This window comes from Anopheles coluzzii, chromosome 2 (genome assembly GCF_943734685.1).
Source record: "Anopheles coluzzii chromosome 2, AcolN3, whole genome shotgun sequence".
Taxonomy (NCBI): Eukaryota; Metazoa; Arthropoda; class Insecta; order Diptera; family Culicidae; genus Anopheles; species Anopheles coluzzii.
This window is the reverse complement of record NC_064670.1, coordinates 110463572-110483762: the sequence shown is the minus strand read 5'-3', so window position 1 is coordinate 110483762 and position 20191 is coordinate 110463572. Positions and strand designations below refer to the sequence as shown.

Sequence of the window (20191 nt, the reverse complement as noted above, 5' to 3'; positions counted from 1 at the left end):
TTTGTTCGAGCCACCCTGTGTCGAGCCGCGTTTGCGTTTGACAACTGGCCTGGTTTGTTATGACATTTGTGTCTTTCCACGTAAACATTTTACTGTGTGTTAGTTGCTGGAGGCGGACTGTTTCGTAGATTTTGTTGTAAATTTCATGATTATTGTGCGGAAAAGGCATTTTTTAGTGCTTTAAAATAGTAATCCACTCTACGACAGACAAAATGGACTCACTTATGGTAAGTTTGTGAGGTGTGCGAAATGATCACAACACACAGCACGGAGAACGGTGTGTCATCATCCTCTTATTTTTTGTTGGTGTGCCGGTCCAACAGGAACCAACGCTGTACACCATCAAGGGCATGTGCATACTGGACAACGATGGGAACCGCATACTGGCCAAGTACTACGACAAGAACGTGTTCCCCACGGTGAAGGAGCAGCGGGCGTACGAGAAGAACCTGTTCAGCAAAACACACCGGGCGGATGCGGAAATCATCATGCTCGATGGGCTGACCTGTGTGTACAAGAGCAATGTGGATCTGTTCTTCTACGTGATGGGCAGCACGCAGGAGAACGAGCTGATACTGCTGTCGGTGCTGAACTGTCTGTACGACACGATCACGATGATACTGAAGAAAAATGTGGAGAAGCGGGCGGTGCTGGAAAATCTCGACATTGTGATGCTGGCGTTCGATGAAATCTGCGACGGAGGGTAGGTGGTGTTTTGTAGCTTGTGAAAGGTTTGGTTATTAATTGTAGGAATTCCTTTTTGTTTTGTGTAGCATTATCCTGGATGCAGATCCCTCGTCCGTGATGAAGCGGGTCGACCTGCGAAATGATGACATTCCGATCGGGGAGCAAACCGTTGCCCAGGTAACTAACGCCATTCATGGGCTGTTTTGGTAGGGCAGCGTACCGCACGCTCAGCAACCACAACAAGCTGCTGTACAGTATTTGAAGCGAACAAGCGAACACATCCCACGGTAGAATAGGCGGTACGCTAGTACGCTGGAGCAATTCGAACAAATCAAAACTGAAACCTAAAGCTAAAAAAAACATTAAAAATAGATACCCGTCCCCTCACAAAAACCTCGTTTTTGCACACTAAAACATTAGAAAAATGTTACAACCCCCGCCCGAGAATGTTACGCTCCCTCCCCCCTGTCCCATCCGGTTGCGTACATGCCGCTTACTGTTTGCTTCTCTTCTTGCAGGTTCTACAGTCGGCCAAAGAGCAACTGAAATGGTCACTGCTAAAGTGAGCACTCGGGAGTGGAACATTCATTTGCTTGCTTTTGCCCTCATATATAGATACCAAAACCGTCAAGCCACGCGGGGGCCCATTGCACCTTACACATCCGGGTGCATTCCAGGAAGGGGTTTTGTAGCAAATCCTTGGCGTATCCGGGGTAGGCGGGTGAATTACTATACAGAGAGAGAACGAAATTCCGTTTCATTTTAGGAGCACCTTAAAATTAAGACCGAAAGCAGAAGATAAATGGTTAAGCAAATAACACGAAACCCGTTTGTGGCGCCCGAATTGTATCCTGTATCCGAAATTTCCCGCATATTGCATATCTGTGCCAGCGTGAGATTATTGAATATTGCGCTTTTGTTGCGCAAGCGTCGACAGTGATTGTAAATCCATAAAACGAGATTGGCCGCACCGGTATGGCGATGGCGTAGTAGTGGTAGTAGAGACACTAGAGAGACAGAGATTGTACAATTAAGTGAAGTACCAAAAACAACAAACTCTAATATCTTTTGCCCCTTTTGCCCCGGCCGGTTGAAGCGTACTTGATGATATACACAACCCCTTTTGGCACGGGCAGCGAATCGATCGGTCCAGGGACAGTGCAGTGCCGGCTGGATATACCTTCACCGCTAACCAGTTCGGGAAGATAACATTGTGTTTGGCAGGGCAAACACTCCTAATATTGGTGACCCACGCTTCCCAGGCATTTTGCACGTTTCCGAGACGTGATGGCGCCTGGAGTGGGTTGATTAGAGTTTATTAGAAAAACAAATATTTTACACCCTCTGTGGAGGAGGAGAAACAGCACGCCAAAAGGAAAGTAAAGCGACAAAATCCAATTGCGCACTGTGCGCACGAAATCAAACGCCCACGAGGTGAGAGAGAGAGAGAGAGAGAGAGAGAGCGTTTGTTGCGCGTCTCTTTTGTTGTGTGGATCAGTTGCACCCCGAAGGGGATTTTTTTATTGTTCCGATTAATTCCTCCTATAAAAGGGATTTATCTCTAGCAGGTATTACTCAATATCTGGTGCTGTATAATGTACTTGCACTTAAGAAAAGGTTTTCTAACAAAAGCATCACATCATCGCGAAGGCATGTCTGCTTCATCGAACGGGGCTACGTGCAGGTCAGTTTATGGAACCCAAAGCCCCCCTTTTTGCTAGACAACGTAACGTAAACAAACCCTTATTTTACCCCTTTGGAAACGCACACACACAAAGGTTCGGCAAGAAAAGCGTTACAACATATAAAATGCGCGTTTCGATGGCTCGAAGAAGCGCGTTCAAGGAGAGACACCCGCCCATAAAGAAACGGGCAGGTGACATGCTTCTTCCCACACTCACACACAAGTGTAGTACGGTGTTGGTGTGTAAGGTCGATCGAGAGGGAGGATAGAGGGGGTTCGGTGTGGGTGCGATATAATACTACTATCGCTCCACTGTTTCTGTTGTGTTGTGTGATGAAGAGCGGGATGATGATGATGATGATGATGGGCACTGATAATGGGTCGATACGTGTACTTTCCCTTAAAATGCTTCACCCCCCACCTGCTACCCGCAGGTTAACCGATACCGGTAAAGGGGTAGATCAGCACTTTTCACGACCGTTGGCGCGTTAGTACACAGCGGGAAGTTGTACGGGCCGGAACGGTTTTGCTTTGCTGCGCGATGGTTCACGCGAGTAGACGATAAGCAAAGGTGTGTAATCGTGGAGAAGAGAAGGCAGACATTGGACTGCTTCTTTTGGTAAACAGATATGTGTGAAGTGCTGTAAGCGATAAGGTTTTGCGTTACCGAGAAAGTTCTAAGTACTAAGACTAAGAATAAGCAATTATAATTCGTATGTATGGATAATCAAAATGGATGCTAAAGGTGCATCGTAAGAAGCGTGCAAATGCGTGTGATATCTTGGGAAATGGTATGACCTCCAATCGTTGTACTATATTGCGTGATACCTGTTACGCTGCGAGTACCTGTGTTTTAGGACAATCTTATTATCAAATCAGAAAGTTGCTGACCTCTGCTTTGAAACAAACGGCGACATCGTAGTGCATCTTGAATAACAAACTCATAAACGAAGGTAAGTGATGATCAATTCTTTCCAACCCCAATACCCAATCAATGATGAATTCATCGCGTAAAGCTTTCTATTGCATTTTGATCCCTTCATACAAGTCATCCTCAGCTACACCACATCCAATGCCCTGCACTTGCTCTGCCCCAGTGACTATAACGATTCTCGCTAGCAAGATCTATAATCTACTTGATCCCTGTTATGAGTTATGAGGAAATGGTTCGTGAGTGGTTGCGAACTAGTGCAGTGGTTGGGCAGTGTTGACCTTCCATCAACACACCTGACTTGAACTTGAACGGGAGGCAAAGTATCTATCACCTTGTGGATTAAACATTCCCAGAAACCCAATCGTGCTGCACTCATATAATCCATTGACCCTTGGGACAACATCACATGAAGAGCGTTTTCTTCGAGCCGTATCAGGTGTAACCGGGTACACACAGACTCATCACACTTTAGCGTACGTCACACGCACGCCACACATGTAACGCAACAAGACTTCCGGCAGATGTTTTGTGTGTGCGCGCGCGAGAGATGGAAACATCCATTCTTCAATGAAAAGCACCTGACGTCAGTGCAGTGCGACCGCATGAATCGGAGACCCAATTTGCCCCAGTGTGTATGGCTGATGTAAAACGAGCCTGCCCTACTCTTTTGTATCTATCTGGGCGCTTACATTGCCGATAAGTTGTCGATGTTTGTATCCACTTGAAGATGGCGGGATGACTCAAATAGAGAGCTGGGGGGAGGGAGGACAACAGCAGTAGGACACGATAAACACTGGGATGTGCTTGCAAACTGCCATATCAAAACCCGCCTCCGATCAATCCCGATGAGCTGGGGATGTGTACGAGACTTGGCGGAGGAGTGTGGCCCTGGAGCTACTAAGAGCCCCTGGGAGTAGGGGGTAGCTTTTTGATGTGTGCTTGCCTTATCCAGCAGCGGTGTGCCGAATACGGCAACATCTGTTCAACAACATCGGTTACAATTAGTTGTCCTGTTGTTTGGTTGCATTGCGCCATGTTTGATTAACAACGCGCGATAAGGCGATATGAGGATGATGGGTTCGTGATATCCGGTAGCGCGATGATAGAGAGTGTGAATCTATTTAGCTGAAGCTCATCGTGCTGTTTTGCTGTAAATATAAAACAAGTCCAACGTTTCGCAAAAGTCGCACCGACGCGGGAGGGTTTCGATATAGTTCCATGAAAATACTTTCAATTTGTCACGATTTGGATTTTGCACCGATAGCGTATCCGACATTGATTGCAGTGCATCGATTGCATTGGTCGTGATACGATCGTAAAGATCGTATCTTGGAGGGGGGCTTGTACGGTTGCCGTTGGGGGAACGGGGAAGAGATTCTAATCAGCAGGTTGTCTGTGTTCTGTCTGTGCTACAGGATCCTGGTGGATGCGTCCTCGTTAGATAATTTTATAGAAAATAAATGTTCAAATTAAGGAGATTTACTTATGTTTTGGAGCTTTACCACAATATCATTTGACCGATTTAAAGCATGCTTTACCACTACCAATTCCCCTCAGTGGCTACTGGCGACTTCCTCGCTCCTTCGAAGTATCCATTTAGCGATCAAGCGCTTTATGGATGCTACCTTCTCTACGCAGTGATTACAGGGAAGCCTGTACGTGACTCCTAATAAAAAAGGGAAAGTTCTAGTTGTAAATTGAAAAACAGCTACTTGCATTGCGCAAAGGGTAAATAACATATTGCCCTTTAAATTTATCATGTGCGGGTTGTACTGGTGGTCTATTCTATAGATACCCAGGCTCCTACAAGACCGGAAAAAATCGATTCCCAACTGGATCATATCCCACCGTAGCAAGAACTGGGATTTTGATTGGTTAATTCGGCCGACGTGATACTTATTAGTCGCTAAGCGCTAAGCGGCGTGATACCGGATTAGTTCGCTAAGCCAATAAGAAGAATAAGAAGAAGAGTATGTATGTTACATCATTATTATATTTCCTCGATTTGCGATGGTCGTAAGCGTTAAATTCTCCGTCGGGGTTGAGGATAAAAGGAGAGCTAGAATAGAAGAGTTCAAGTTGAACAGAAATATAAGGTTATACTCATTTAGAACATCGCTTACATATAGAGTTTGATAGAAAATACTCTAGTGTGTTCGTAGAATATAAAATCTAATTACCAATCAGAAAAACAGGACCAGTTGTGAGCAAGTTGACAGTAGCCTCCAATATTGATCATAAATGGATCTTCATGCAACTTCTTCGTTCATCGTAATCATTCAGTTCGTAATCCAATTCTTGATGAGGTTTGAGATAGTCAGAGAGAGAGAGAGAGAGAGAGAGAGAGAGAGAGAGAGAGAGAGAGAGAGAGAGAGATCCATTATTCCGTGGCTAATCACTTTCGATTTGACTACTAACCAGCGTTGGACGACGATTTCTGTGCTCAATCTTGTGGTAACCCAAAATTTACTTCCTAAGAAGCGCTCAACTTCACAGACACATACCCGGGAAGAATGGTCATATCACCTGACACTGATTGCACATCATCATGTAAAGCCACATTCTGCGACGTTGAGTCATTCATATCCAGCCCCGCCACTCGAGAGTGTCTACCTTCCGAGGCTTAAACATTGATCGTGCACCGCTATCGGTTCCGGTGGGGTTTTGATTTGAATCTTTCGAGGGGGCAGCCTTAAGGACAGAATAGTTCCCCCCCCCCTCCCCCATAAGCATCACTTCCTCGCCACGCGGCATTGAAAGATCGGCTAGGTGCGATATACGGCACCGCTCCGGTTGTCCACAGATAGTCAACTCCCACAGGCATCGATAACGAATCACCCATCCGATCGTGCCCAGCCAGCCGAATACCAAAACCACGTACACGTACTCCCCCCCGTGCCGTGCCAAAAATCAATTACACAAATTACATTTTTGTTCTCTCTTCTCTCGTTTTTTTTGTGTGTTTTGCTCTCTATCGGTAGGTCACTTTTCGCGCACTTTTAACACCGTGTCGCCAGAGCATCGTCGGCCATTCGGTTGTGGGTGACCGAATCGCACACAGGACCGCAGGTTTGCGTTATATTTTGCATCACCACAACACACCGATCACACACCGATCATGCTGCTGATCGATTGCTTCCGTCGGCCGTCGCACGAGCTGCAGGCGCGGAAGAAGCAATCCTCCAAGGAGGTGGTCCAGATGCGCAAGCTGTACCGCGACCCGGTCAAGGTGCTGCTGCTCGGCGCGGGCGAATCGGGCAAAACCACCATCATCAAGCAGATGCGCATCCTGCACATACAGAACAGCTACAGCTTTGAGTGAGTGATCGAGAAGGATTAGTTTGAGTGATTCAATAACGACGACTTCCATCTCCAAAACAGTGAACGGCTGGAGAAGCTGTCGGACATCTACGAGAACATACACGAGTCGATCTACGAGCTGGTGCGGCAGGTCATACTGCTCGAGCTGGAGTTCGACTCGATCGCCAATCAACGGTGCGCGGAGTACATCCTCCGGATGGGTCCCCAAGCGCCCTGGAATCTCTCGGCCGAGTACGTCCGGTGCGTACGACGTCTCTGGTCGGATGCCGGTGTGAAGCGGTGCTACAAACGCTCGAACGAATTTCAGCTGATCGACAGTGCGAAGTAGTAAGTGTTTCCTAGGCTAAAAGGGATCCCACACGAATCGTCAACACTCTTTGTTCTCCAGCTTTCTCGATCGCGTGGAAAAGATCTCAATGCCCGGGTATATCCCGACGAACGGGGACATCCTGAACTGCCGCAAAACGACGACGGGTATACAGGAGGTGCGGTTTAACGTGCGCATGCCCGGCTCGCTCGGCGGCGGCACGCAGGAGTTCCGCATGTTCGATGTCGGCGGGCAGCGGCACCACCGCAGCAAGTGGATGCAAGCGTTCGAGGGCGTGCAGGCGGTGCTGTTCCTGATCTCGTGCGGTGGGTTCGACCAGACGTTGCGCGAAGACCCGAAACAGAACCGGCTGGCGGAGGGGTTCGAGCTGTTCCGGGGCGTCTGGCACAATCGCTTCCTGGCGGAGACGGGCGTGATTGTGTTCATGAACAAGCAGGACGTGCTGGAGCAGAAGCTGCTGGCGGGCCAATCGATCCGGACGTACTTCCCAGACTACGACGACTACGTGGCGTTCGCGGACAAGGACCAGCTGTACGATGAGCTGACGCGGACGCGCTCCTTCATCCGGTCGAAGCTGGTGGTAGGTGGATGCGGGAATTGCAAATTGAAGAGATTAGGTTTACTAAAAGGTTTTCCGTTTCTTTTTGCTCTCCCCACAGGACATTACAAACGAACCACCGCGAAGAACGTCGCATCTTGTGGGGCGCAAACGGACCTGCTACTTCCACTTCACCATCGCCACGGACACGCAGAACGTGCGCACCGTTTTCAACGATGTGCACAACATCATACTGACGAAAAACCTTTCCAAGATGGATTTACTTTAAGTGGAAAGCAGCGGTTGTAGTACGTGGCGCAGCTGTTACGTTATGGAAATTATTTATTGCGTGTTTTTTGCGTTGGATTAAGCGTACGTTCCCATCGGTCAGTGTCGGTGTGCTGTGCCTTTTGTTTTGTATGTAAATTCTGTTTAAATATACTTTTTTGTACCGTTGTGATTTTAAAACAGTAACAAAGATGTTAATTATTTTAAAATTGTCTCAGAGGTGCACTGTAGTGATGGGTCATACGACTCCACTAATGGATCGACCATTAGGATCATCGACAATTCTGAGTGGGATTGAGATTCGACAGGGATTCTGATTAGGATTAGGATTGCGTTTCGATTGAGATTGGGATTCTTATTGGGATTACGATTGCAATAACAGGCTCCCTTTTGAGATTCATTTTACCCATCACTAATGCTAACTAGAGAGTTTGCTCTATTTAGGAGGGTTGCTTGACAGACGGCAAATGTGATAGATCAGGGGCCTCCAAGCTTTTCAGCCCGCGGGCCGCATTGCTTCAAAAATCACTATGTTGAGGGCCATTTGATGTTACCTATAATTGATGAATGAAAGTTTAAATCTCATTTTTATAACAAAATACCAACGATACTTGAACAGATTCGTGTTATTAAACTTGATTTTTGTCTAAGAAATGTAAAAAAAATACAATTTCTTTTGAAAAAGTCAAAATAACCTAATATTTATTCTAAATCTGGCAAAGTCATCGGGGCCGCATTTTAAGCTCTTGAGGGCCGCATACGGCCCGCGGGCCGTAGTTTGGAGACCCCTGTGATAGATAAAAATAGATTTTTTTACATTTTCACTTTTAACTTAACACTTTTTTTGCCGTCTGTTAAACAACCCAACCTACTGATCTCGTATGCACCTATCGAACTTGTATGCACCTACCAATCTTGAATCCACCCATCAAACCTCCTGAGCTCGTTTGAACCCACAGTACCTACTGAACCTATTGAACTTGTAAGAACCTACCGAACTCGTATAACCCTATCGAACTCGTATGAACCTACCGAACTCGTACGAATGTATTGAACTTGATGTACCTTCGGATCGGGGTCGTATATGCTTTGGTGAACCTACTGCGAGCGCCTACACGAGAAGTCCAAAACAGCCGAAGTCATACAAAATCATGAAAAAGTCTGCGCCCTTTTGTTCCGGCATCCTCGTGAAGTTTACCGAGTCGAACCGAATAGTTGTGTTCGATAAACATGTGTGCGTATCAGGTAGCAGCATTTGTACTGCTTACCTGCCGTATGCCGCTGTGATACCGAGCGAGACGCATAGACAACGCGTCTAGAGGACATGTGTAGCCGTGAGGATTTTTTTCTGTGTCTCTTTTGCCTTGTCCTTGCCTTTAGATCCGGATGAGTGAAGCATGCACACCTTTCGGGTACGTTCGTGGTATAAGCTCTGTCTCTCTCATGTTAATGGTGAAGATAGAATCGTATGCCATCGGCTCTGCATTCGAGCGTGGGCAAGCCCGTGGACGCCGTTTGTACGCACCCACTGAACCTACTGGATCTGAAATAACAACCCGGGTCGCATTAGGATGACTCCGACCCGACAGGTTCGAGTCGACCCGCCCATCATTAGTGCACGGTGGAAAAAACCGTGCGAATTTGAAACTGCAATAATATTCTCACGTGTCACATTATTTACAGCGTTATAGCTCGTCAGTACGTGGACCAAATGTTATAATATTTTAGCATAATATTTTAAAGATTTTTAAGTTTTATAATAAATTAATAAACAAAAAAATTCTTACATAAAATGTCACCCGCCAGCGGACTGATTGCAGTTTTTAACGTCCGCTATTCACGAGAAAGAGAAACCCTATCGCGAACGAGAGCGAGAGAAAGAAAGAGAGAGAGAGAGAGAGCCAGCACGCGCACATTCCTAGCGTCAGACGTTTCGCGTGAGCGAGAGCGCACACGCACGCGACCGAGACAGCCAACCGTCAGCTGTCATGTTTTTCTCTCTCTCTCTCTCTCGCTCCGGCTGTTAAATTTGGTTTCCTTCCCATTCGCTGCCAAATTTTCAGCTGCGGCCGCAAACGTGTTTGCTGCGGGTGTGCATGAAGTTGTGCTACCGCTTGTGTGTGCTGCACGTGTGACATCTCCCCACTCTCTCCCTAGCAGGTGTGTGTGTGTGTGTGTGTGAAAAACCGCTTAGCATTAGCAAAAAGGGGCAACCGAAACGAACGAAAACGCGTTAGAAAGTTTACCGATTTTGTGTGTGTGTGTGTGTGTGGGAGTGGATGTGTGTACGTGTGCGCTTTCACCCGAAAAGAGAAAACGGGGCGGCCGCCAGCCGCCCAACACTGGCTGAAAGTGGCATCACGCGCTTTTCCTCCACCGTGTGCCGTGTTCTAACTGTGTGCTGCTGCTGCTGCTGGTCTTATTGCTGTTCCACACTTTTCGCATAGCTTCTCTCTCTCTCTCGCTTTCTCTCAGACGTGCTCGTACGTACGTACGCTGGTGGCCAGAGCGAGAAGGCAAGCGTGTCTAGCGTCACCGTTCAAAGGTGGTGCCGGCGGGGCGCCAGGATGGATGGATTAACGTGGATTGGAAGTAAAACAACCGTTTTGCTGGAGTGCTTTAACACCGCGCTAGACACACACCGAGCCGAAAAGAAAGAAAAAAAAGTACTGTTGCCCATGAAGCTCAGCGCATACTTTGCAATGGCATCGGAAGTGGAAAAGCCGGAAGAAAAATGCCCCCCAAACTAGCAGCCAAAGCACGTTTTCTTGCGATTTGTGCCGGCAAGACAGATTGTCTGTGTGTGTCACCATCGCCGCTTTTCTGTTCTGTCACTCTCCTGCATCCCGCTACTTCATTGGTGTGTGTGTGTTCACCGACCACCCCTTTCTAATTTGTGGCAGCAGCTTCCGTTGTGAATAATTTTTGGCAGAAATGATTTGAAATGCATCCGGCGCTGCAAAATACGGGCACACGCACACACTGCACGCTGCTTGTGCGTGTGTGTGTGTGTGTGTGTGCGCGCGTAGACAGGAATTTGCAGACTTGGCTGGAATCGTGCGCGACGAGCACACACGTTTGCATATGATTATTTTTGCAGTAAATAAATTTGCTGAATTATTGCACGGTCGGTCGGTCGGTAGTGGTAGTGGCTCGCTCTCCTCTCTCTCTCTGTCTTTCTCTTCCGTTTTTTTGATACCTGTGCTGGAGCAAGGCTTTCGTGTCGGTGTGTGCGAGTGGATAAAAGGTATCCGGAAGAGTGTGGTAACGTGCGTACGAGGCGCGGGGTGAATCATCACGCCACATATAAGCGCCCTACAACGTTATCATTCACGCACACACCGAGCTACAGGAACTTCGAGAGAGCGGCGTGTGAAAGAGAAAGCCTATAAATCGCGAGAGAGAGAGAGAGAGAGCGTGGCCAAACGAGCGCACGCTCACAAACACACAGACACGCAAGCGCTGCTGCTGAGCAGATTTTCATTCATCGCCCGATAAATTCGCGCCCACTGGTTGTCTCGCTCGTGCGCTCCCTCTCTCTATACCGGTTTCAGAGAATTTTCAGTGCAGTGTTGGTGTGTGCGTGTGTGTGCGGGCTGCCCGGCGCGCGCGTTTGTGCCTCTCTCGCACACGTCAAACGCGGGCCCGCTGGTTAAAACCGTGTGTCGGCCGTGCCGAGAGGTTCATTTTGCGTCGGACAACCGAAACCACCCGTGGTCGATTTTTCGCACAACGCCGCACCGTGTGTGTGTTTCTTTCCCACCCAACCCTCGATCACCGCTGGGCCACCTGGAGACACCACCCGGTTCGTACATACTAGTGATTGTTCTTGTGTAGTTTGGAGTCTTCGTCTTTTTTTGTCATTCCCGTTCCCTTCTTTTTCGTGCAAACTTCCCTGGAGTGCATGGTGGTGTTTGTGAGCAGTGTGTGTGAGAGTGGTGCCCTAAGGCCGGAAAAATAAGGGTGCCCAAGAAACTCCTCATCGCCAGAGGCCACACTTCAGCAGCAAGAAGGAAAACTGGAAAAAAGAACAGGAACTGGAGTAGTTTGAGAAGGAAGCTGTGTGGTTGTGATAGTGTTAAAAAATATCCTGTAGCACACACACACACACACACACACACACACACACACACACACACACACACACACACACACACACACACACACACACACACACACACACATACACCACGAACGATCAATTCCCCCACAAAACCGGAAGTTATCCAGTCGCCTCCCCCCTCCACCTTCTTCATCCATGGCAGTTGTGTGTGCTTGCAATCTTCTAAGGACATGTGCACTTGCGAATCTTTCTCGCAGGACGTGGTCTGTGGGCGCCCCCGGTTGTGTCTGTGTGTGTGTGAGCACGTGTATGCTTTATCAGTGACATAACAGGATAGCTGTGTGAATGTGGTGCGAGCAGGAGCGCAAGCCAGGAGTCCGTGGGAGAGAAAGAGAACGCAATCCAGAGCGGGAGAGTCCGGCGGGGGGGGGGCAAAACGGAAGCCGGCATTAGAGAGTTTCTCTTCTCTTCTCAAGGAGCGCAGCATCCAAGGATGCGATTTTCATCGAATCCCCAAAGAGCCGATTTTGTGTGTGTATGTGTTTGTGTGTGTGTTTCTTCCATTTTCCCACCATCCTTTCATTCAAAAATTGCATTCCTTCCTGCAGCTTCCCTTTTTTTAACTTCCCTTATCTGTGTGTGTGTGTGTGTGTTTGAGTGAGTGTGGCTCCAATCTGGAAAGAAGAATTTGCCGGCTGGAGCAATTTTCACTTGTTTCCCTCCTCCGACCATTGTCTGTGAAGGACGGATTATTGACCGCGAAGAAAGCAAATACGATCGATAGTGAAGGAGAGGAAGGGTGGAAAGGTCTGGGGTTGGTAGCTTGGAGTGGTTTTCTTTTGTTTTAAAAAGACACTTTTCTCCTCCGAAGGAACAACTCGACCGGAAGCGAAAGGATCCACTCGTTCTCCGTTTGAAAAGACTACTTTGATGAAGTGATTTGAACGGCGCACCTGCTCCTGAGATTAGAAGAGAAACGGCTTACGTTAAGAGTCCTTTAAGAGCTTCTATTCAACTAAATATTCTAACCATCCTTATTCTTATCTCTTTCTGTTCCTCCTCTGGCAATCTGGTTTTTGAAACAGGAATAAAAAGTCGGTTTTAATCCGAGGTGTCCGTCACGGCAACCGGTTGTCCGTATGATCGAAAGTGTCGCAAAACGTCTAATCATTAGGTAAACAAGTGCTAGGTTACAGCGCTACCGCTTGTAACCCTCCCCACACACATACGCGTTTGGTGCTCGCGATCGCGCTAGGATAATATTTATTGACAAGTGTCTGTGTGTGTGGAAGTGTGGAAGTGTGTGCGCGTACTTTTGAAGGCCGCGCAAATCGCTCCCTGCCGGCAAAACGGGAAGAACCGCGTGTTGTTGCAGTGACTGTGTCGGTGTAAGTGTGTACCGTGAGTGTGTGTGTGTGTATCCTGAACGTCCTGTTTGCAGCGCGGCCTCAAGATGAATGTGGAAATAACGCCCAACTATTCGTACATTTTCGACTTCGAGAATGAGTTCATCCACCAGGACACGCGCGTCTGGATGGTGAAGAACTGGACGTACGTGTTCTACTACTGCGGCATCTACATGGCGGTCATCTTTGGCGGCCAGTACTACATGCAAAACAGGCCAAGGTAGGTCGAAGAAATCGGGATGGCAAGCGAGGGGAACGATGAGTTGATGGAAGTGACAGACATCACATAAAAAGTCCAGTTTTAGGGCTTTGGAGACTTCGATGGGACCATGGAGATGACACGACGATTGGTATGATACGTTAAGACTGGATAGACAAGATGATAGGACTTCAAAAACTTCAAAGAAATTCGTAATGTAATATATTTCTTTTGAGCATGTGTTGCGTGTAGATCGAAGAAATCTTCAACATTTTCCAATGGAGTTGATAGCTCTTTGCACAATGAGTAGTGATGAGTAAAGTTGGCAAAAAACCGGAGTCGACTCCGATCCCACTCCGATAAATTCGGAATCGGCTCCGGAAGGTAGGTCCGCGCTGCAATATCCGGAGTCGTTCGGAGTCGTCCGGAGTTGCCCGGAGTCGGAGTCATCCGGAGTCGTTCGGAGTCGTTCGGAGTCGTTCGGAGTCGTCCGGAGTCGTTCGGAGTCGTCCGGAGTCGCCCGGAGCCGGAGTCGTCCGGAGTCGTTCGGAGTCGGAGTCGTCTCCGAATCCGGACGACTCCGAACGACTCCGACTCTGGGCGGATCTAGTGGTTCCATTTTGCCGGAGTCGGAATAGAACTAACAATAGTCGGAGTCGGATCGGAGCCGTGGGTGCGCTTCATACAGCACATCACTAACAATGAGACCGTGCCCGTATCGGGAGAGGAGGCGGCTTCATCTTACTACACTTTGGATTTGAAAGAGTTTGTGACCATTTTCGCAACACAATTACAGATCATGACGAGAAATGTTGCTTTACGTAACTTTGCTCTCATTTTCGGTGGAGTTGAGTTCAAAAACCCCACCATCATGCAACACACCATCATATGCCCGAAAGGAGCGGGTGTGGTAAACGATGCGGAACAGATAAACGAATGTAACACGCTTGATTGCAATGTTGTTGATGTGTGGATGTTGATGCTACTACAGCTCGTGGGCTCAGAAGATATGAGACGATGCGAAGAGGATAAGGAGGACATGCCACATTCATTTGGAATGTGTGTGGGCTTTGGAATGGAATTGAAAATGTGTCTCTAAATGCTGACAAAATGTGTGTCTTATCAAATTTCTCAGTAGGAGGAAGATTAAACAACTGGTTCCCGATGATTTTTCTTGGACCAGACACACGTTAAATTGGTAGCACTATTTTTTGAACACATTTTCCCAGCATAGATTTATAAACAGAAATTTGCTATTTCTCAGAAGAGCTCTGGGATTTATTGTGAAGATGTCTTGAATAATATGCAGAGAGATCCAGAAGATTTTTCCAGAAGAAACAGTATATTCTCTTCCATCCCACCATCGTTCTTGGCGGGATTTGATCTCGCGATCCCAGGTTCTGAAGTCCAAGCAGTTGTCCACTGCACTATGAGATGCTCCAGGATAGATGGACGTTAAGTTTGTATTTAAGCTACGCATCCATCCGTATCAAATTAATCTTCAACTCATACATTCAAACATAATTGATGTTCATTTAGAACAATGTACATAAAGAGCATTAAAAATCCCCTGTTAAATGGACAAACAGACTAAATTAATCATCAAAACAATAGGATTAAAAGCGCCATTTAGATACCCGGTTAGCTTTGTAACTAAACTGACTAAGTTGACTGTGCATCTGGTAAAAACCGCGCTAAAAACCACCGTTAAACTTCGCGTCGCGGTACATTTCCCTTCCCCGCTTCGGCGTCATTTGTTGTCTACTTTGGCACACGGAGCACGTCGCCAATGGTGCCACAGACCACAGACGCGAAGAGGAAACCCAAACGTCCTTGGTACGTAAAAGTGGCATGCATAAGTGCGCGCTACTCGCGCGGGAGAGGAGTGAAATGGATGGATGGAGGTCGTTATTTACGGCGGCAAAAGTGAATGGAAAACACCCGATGGATTTATCGTACCCGGAAAAAAGCGTCCAGACAAATGAACTGAGCAAAGAACCATTCATTTAAGATGGTTAGGCGGAAAGTGCGTCATTGGGGAATGATCACACTCTGTCTTTCCTAAAGAAAGCATCAAAGCAAATCGACAAAAACTGCAGCTCGACAGCTCTGGAAACGAATCACAATATCTGGAATACTTTATTCGGATTTAATTTCATTCTGTGTGGGAAAATACATTCCAAAATTGACGCACAATCGAGAAGTGTCCTGACTGAGGGAAAGCCCAGCCCGATTGATAAATTCAACCTGTTTGTTGTTGTTGTTGTCTGTTTTGACGCAATCGGCTGGAACCTTCCACTGGCTCTCGAACCATCTTCAACCTGCTGCTGCTGCTGCTGCTGCTGCTCCACCTTAAATTCCGAGGGGCTCGTCCTCTAAGCCGGAACCGAACGGACAGCATAAAGAAAGAGAGAACAAACCACACACAGTCCGCCAAATGACGTTTGGATCGCGAACGATCTTGAACTCTTGTGTGTTTTGGGGGGCTGTTGTTGTTGTTGTGTCGATCTTTCTCGTTAGTATTTTTGATTGCGCAGGCTCTAACAGTCATTTGTTTGGGATTTAATAAGAAAATAAATGCCTAATTGCCCGCCATTGTTTGTGTCTGTCCGATAGAAGTCGATCTTGAGGATCTTGTTTTTGGTTTTGTTTTTTGTTAACTCGGAACTACCGCTTTGATTGATCAAGATCTGGGGTGGGGTATCTTTTTAAGTGTTAAATTGTCGAGGATAACTGCTTCTTGTCGTAATCCGTTGGTTTTAAGGCCATCAATGCTACTGCACGTTGCGGTCGTTCGCTTTTTTGTCCGCGTGTAGTGGTTGTATTGTACCGAGAAGAGTGTCTGACCACCTTGAACCAAAACCGTGCTTTTGGATAGCCATATTTTTATTTCCTTATTTCCCTGCCAACAACCCTCTCCCACACTCTCTCTGTTTCTCTCTGGTTGAAGCTGCAGTTTACGCTTCTTAAGCCGCGCTGCGGGTTCTTCCATCACGCAACACAGCAAAACCCAGCATTTGGCCAGCAAGTCATGCCACAGACCGTTTGAGAGAGCGTGATATTGTTTGTTTTCCGCACCGTAGAAAACACACACACACAAGCACACTTGATGCGAGCACTTTATTGCCATGAACTTGGTGTGTTGCGTACTGCACGAAGAGTACTTGGGCATTAGCACCACCACCACCACCACCAACCGGGTATGATGTAAATATGTTTTCCGCGGATCGGTCACAACACCTCAACATCCCCACAGAGCAGTGGATTTTTTGTGTGTATGACAAAATGTACCCTTTATCCATTGTTGTTATTCCCCACGCCGCGACTTGGTGATTTGGCACAAAACCAACCCCCTCCCCGACCGATCATTAGACACAAGTTCTTTCAGCATATTGACGTCAGCTTGCAGAACGAGATCGCGCACAGATCGATCGATCAGCTTTTTTGCGCGAATGGTTTTTTGCCAGACATTTTGGTTCCTCACCCCAAAAAAACCCCGAAAAAAGTCGCTAAAAAGCAGCACACCAACGACGCTAAATATATGAGGTTTTTTTTAAAAAAAAGGAGAACCATGTGGACATATTAAATAATCTGACGCACCTGCAAAAAAAAGACCAGCAACATCGAGTCCCGCATTTGTTGGTTTTACTTTTTTTGTGTGAGCATCCAGCAGGGTTTGAAAATCGGAAATGCAAATGTTTGCACACGACGGTGATGATGCTCAGGAGAGCAAGGTTTATCTGGAACACTGGACTTTGGGGCGCCTGGCACACCTCCCCGACACCTGTGTTGAAACAGCTGCACACGGCAAAGAAGAAGCTGGCTAGTACGATTTATGATCACCTTAGCTCTCAGGTGAAATGAAAGCAAAACTGTTGTACCGATCACATGCCGATCATTCAATACGTATCGGTATTGGTAGCAGAGGCTAAAAAGATTCAGCTAAAAGTATTACGCAAACCCCGCAGGTAATGAGCAAAAACGTAAATCCACAATCAGCAAAAGGGAAGTGAAGCTTAAGTCATCCAGACGTGTCACGCCTTACACTCTGTAGGATGATGTCATGCTCTGGGAGCTGGCCACGAAAGGGGGGAGGGAAGGAAGTAGGAGATAATCACGCTGTTGAACGCACTTTTCGGGGGTTGATGTCTAGGCCGTAATCACCGTGTCGTCGTGGTAGAGAGATAGAGGCGTTATCTAGGCGTCTAACTCCTGGGGATAGAGAGCTGGTTTAAGGGCTGAGCACGTGCGTCGTTCACCGGCTTGATTGCTGGAAACTGTTCACAACACCTGTGTACACGCTTCAGGCCACAGGTATAATGAGAGTTGACTGACATTCATCATCATCGAACTGCTGTTCGGTGATTGATTATTGGGCGGACATAAATCATTCCTGGGATTATTATTCTATCATCATTGCTGAAGATACTGAGCTCAAGTTATATTAGATGTGTTATCGTTCCGCATTGAAATTGCTCCAGACTTTCAGCTCCAGAGAGAAATGGTGTGTGTACCGTAGAGAAATGATTAATAGGCAGCAGTGGCGTGGAAATTTTCGTTTCTCTTTTCTTCAGCAGTATTTGTCACCATGGAGACACTAATCCAATCCATCAAATACGCTTCGCTTACTGGAGGTGTTGTGTTTTGTACATTTTTTTGTCATTGCCCAGACGGTCATAGTACGTCAAGTCTTGTTATTGTTTTCCAGCAAAAAAAGCAGGCATTCCACGTCCATGCTGATATCTTCCAACCATCTCTGCTTTCTGTTGAAGATCTTCATCTGGCGCAGTGGACCGTAGAGTAGTAAATTTCTCTCTTCCTTTTCGCCTGTTAGGTAGCGGTCGGTATGGCTCTTGTTTTTTTTGCATAATTGAATCATTTCAGACTCTCGGACGCGCGCAGACCGACAGGAGGGACTAGAATGCTAGAATCTTGCAGCACTAATAAAGTGATCTAACCCACCTTGGATGCTGTCTGTGGATGTCTGTGTTTTTTGCCGGTCGATGTGGGAGGTTTCAAGCTGGACATGCTGGTTGCTTTTTTTAGCAAGGGATGTGGTCTTCTCCGGGGGATGGTCAATTGCTGCTGGATGAGATGATTGCGTTCCACACCGGGGCGGGGCGTGTAAAATGGGCAGCGACGAGCGACCGTTTCCTATTCTTTGCGGGCCTTCTTTTTGTTGTCTTTATCGTCCGCATGTCCTCAGCTTTGAGCGTGTTGGACGACATTATTAACACACATACACGACATGCCCCTCTCTCGCGCCTATCTACCTCGACGGTTCTATGCTCCGTTCCGTTTGATGTTTTGAAGATGATAATTTTGTTGTGCATGATTTCATTTCGTCGCTCAAACGGCATCGGCGGAGAGTGCAGGCCAGATGGGGGAAAAGCGTTTCCATCTCATTAGAGCGCCGTGATGTGACAGATTGCTCTGGTTGTGTGTGTCTGAGATAGCAAATTGGCGTTGCTACCGGTGGCGATGTTCGTACACTTGTCAGGACAGGGACGCGCAACAAACGTACAGTGGAGGTCAGGTTGCAATTTTTGTTGCAGTTATGACACACGTTTTATGCGGCGCAGCAAGGGGGTTGGTTACCTTGCCCGTTTGTTGTGTTTGCGAGTGGCACGGAATTAGGGCTGACTGTAATTGATTCTTCCTTGCGTGTGCTGTGTGTGCTGTGCGCTTCGTACCGGTTGCATCAATTGGTGGTAAAAAGAGTGAAGCGAAAATCCTTGTAAACGCTTCTCACACACCATCCATATCCTTCCGTTTCGTTAGCATGCAGTCCGTTTCAATACTTCCCGCTTGCTGGGATATCTAGCCTTCTAGGATCTCTCTCTGTCTCTCTTCCTCTTTGAGTCAGTTTTTTTAATACTTCCGGTGTGTGTGTCTTTATTTATGCATATGAAGTTGCCGCTCTCTTGCTTGACCACCGTACCAGTACGTAGAAGGTCCTGCAAACCCTGACCACTGTGTGTTGGTGGCAGCAGTTGCGTCCTAAAATGCTACCGGTTGCATGTAGAGTTCCATGCGTTTGAGCATGGTGTGTGTGTTTTGCCAACGGAGTGGAGGTGATGTGAGGTATCATTAAACCGGTGACTAAGCACACGACATACCCACTATGTATGGGATATTGGCACGGAACAATGTAGAGGGTTATAAGTTGGGTCGCATAAATTGCTACGATAATTGATAGGGTAGTAGGGCTGAAGGATACAGGGCGCGGGAGCAGTCCCATTTTGAGAGAGGGTGTCCGATTGGTTCGTTGGGGAGCAGTTTTTGTTTGTCTAAAAGGTGTACAAGAACGTTGAAGAGCATGTGAAGTGTTATGGAAATGGCAAATTGAGTTTCAATTAAAACCTATCAGTTATTGTCTGGTTACAGAATATATTTTGAAGAGATGAAGTGTGTTTTGTTTTTTTTCTCTATAAATCGAGTTTTATGATATTTTTTAACACAATTTTTGTACATGTAAATAAGATGAATTCTTAGAAAGCAATTATTCCATTCCAATATAAATCTGTAGTATATAGGGCTGAATTTTCACGATTTTAAAGTGATGCTCCAGTAGAAATGGGATTCGAACTTGTGACCTTTGATTCACCAAATCACTCACACTCTGCATGAGACTACGAAGCCTCTGACATTGAGGCAGCGCTAAACTGCATATAAACTAATGAAAGCAGCAAAAAGAAAAGATCATCGTAAACAAGAGTTGAGGCCGTTATGCTCTCACGTGT

At 47.0% G+C, this 20191-nt stretch overlaps 3 protein-coding genes across 4 annotated transcripts in view; all 3 read left to right on the top strand.

Annotated features, from left to right (window-relative positions):
- The first annotated feature begins 101 nt into the window (after positions 1-101).
- LOC120953685 (coatomer subunit zeta-1) lies at positions 102-1512 on the top strand. Its single transcript, XM_040373845.2, has 4 exons — positions 102-227; positions 324-703; positions 774-864; positions 1206-1512. The coding sequence occupies exons 1-4, from the start codon at positions 213-215 to the stop codon at positions 1251-1253; spliced, it is 534 nt and encodes a 177-aa protein (XP_040229779.1). The 5' UTR covers positions 102-212; the 3' UTR covers positions 1254-1512.
- Positions 1513-2826: 1314 nt separating this feature from the next.
- LOC120953682 (guanine nucleotide-binding protein G(f) subunit alpha) lies at positions 2827-7970 on the top strand. The gene is made up of 5 exons (XM_040373841.2): positions 2827-3324; positions 6287-6623; positions 6687-6953; positions 7015-7534; positions 7614-7970. Exons 2-5 carry the CDS (start codon positions 6424-6426, stop codon positions 7779-7781), a joined length of 1155 nt encoding a protein of 384 aa, XP_040229775.2. The 5' UTR covers positions 2827-3324; positions 6287-6423; the 3' UTR covers positions 7782-7970.
- Positions 7971-9821: 1851 nt separating this feature from the next.
- Positions 9822-20191, top strand: part of LOC120953008 (elongation of very long chain fatty acids protein 6) — a 41964-nt gene continuing 31594 nt past the window's right edge. The window contains exons 1-2 of one of the 2 annotated variants that reach the window (XM_040372655.2): positions 9822-9940; positions 12929-13469. In XM_040372655.2, the coding sequence (XP_040228589.1) occupies positions 13297-13469 (173 nt within the window). In that variant the 5' untranslated portion in view covers positions 9822-9940; positions 12929-13296. Of the gene's footprint in view, positions 9941-11422; positions 11586-12928; positions 13470-20191 lie in introns of those variants that run through there. The other variant, XM_040372654.2, reaches the window with a different exon arrangement.